Here is an 895-nt window from a genome sequence, read left to right as displayed (position 1 = left end):
AATGAGGCTAAATAGTCCTCATTGGGTATTGTTTCGACTTAGTTTAAAAAGGGTCTGGGACTAAAATGACCTCTTGTAAAGAGTCAAGGGATCATTTTGAAACTTTTCTCTATTATTTTATTATCTTGAGAAAAAATATATCTAAAAAAAATGAAACCTTCATTCCAGGACGGCACTCGCCGGAATAGTGACGGTCCTGCATGCTTGTCTTGATATGAAATCAATCATCTTGGGGAAGTATCACTATATGTTCTACATCCTTTCCCTGGCTATGCATGTATGTTTTGTAAAGCTTAGTGATTGTTGATTTTTCGTTTCCATTGAAAAATCTGCATTTTTGTTGGAGTTATTCATTATATCAGTACTTTTTTTCTCTTATTTGCAGCCAAGGATGTTAATGACTGTTGATGAAAAGCTGAAGCCGCTATCTGTAACAGTGCGAGTCGGACAAGCAGTTGATGTGGTGGGTCAAGCGGGACGGCCTAAGACTATAACTGGATTCCAGACACATTCGACTCCCGTGTTGCTTGCAGCAGGGGAACGAGCAGAGCTAGCAACTGAGAAGTAAACATTCTACCTTTTCTAGTTCGTCTATAAGTTTCCACATCCACATTTAAAGTAAACCCACATCAACTGTCATTTATTAATACTAATATACCACAGTTCTTGTGTATTTCCATACCTAACACCTGAACATTCATATTTACATGCATAACACTCAAATCTTTCACATCAAATCAAAGATACCATCATCAGTACCTTCTTAAAAGTGAAATACACCTTTTTCATGCATATGTTTATGACACCATGTTGTTATAAGTGAAAATATCAAATTTTGAGTGTCAGTCTGTTAGATATCAATGCAATGATCCCGCATAGTTCTTTTAGGCATGGA

General features: G+C 36.6%; 1 protein-coding gene across 1 annotated transcript; it reads left to right on the top strand.

Moving 5' to 3' along the window:
• Positions 1–139: 139 nt before the first annotated feature.
• On the top strand, positions 140–571 carry LOC110036888 (26S proteasome non-ATPase regulatory subunit 2 homolog B-like). Its single transcript, XM_020741441.1, has 2 exons — positions 140–277; positions 386–571. Exons 1-2 carry the CDS (start codon positions 215–217, stop codon positions 566–568), a joined length of 246 nt encoding a protein of 81 aa, XP_020597100.1. The 5' UTR covers positions 140–214; the 3' UTR covers positions 569–571.
• Positions 572–895: the final 324 nt, after the last annotated feature.

Source organism: Phalaenopsis equestris, unplaced genomic scaffold (assembly GCF_001263595.1).
Source record: "Phalaenopsis equestris unplaced genomic scaffold, ASM126359v1 Scaffold212268, whole genome shotgun sequence".
In the NCBI taxonomy this organism is placed as follows: domain Eukaryota; kingdom Viridiplantae; phylum Streptophyta; class Magnoliopsida; order Asparagales; family Orchidaceae; genus Phalaenopsis; species Phalaenopsis equestris.
Note: the sequence above shows the minus strand (reverse complement) of the source record. Positions and strands in the feature narration are given on the sequence as shown.

Excerpts from the sequence above, each read along its gene's own strand:
- LOC110036888 (XM_020741441.1), top strand. The coding sequence starts at position 215 with ATGAAATCAATCATCTTGGGGAAGTATCACTATATGTTCTACATCCTT. Across the intron at positions 278-385 it reads TCCTTTCCCTGGCTATGCAT|CCAAGGATGTTAATGACTGT; the intron begins GTATGTTTTGTA and ends TCTTATTTGCAG.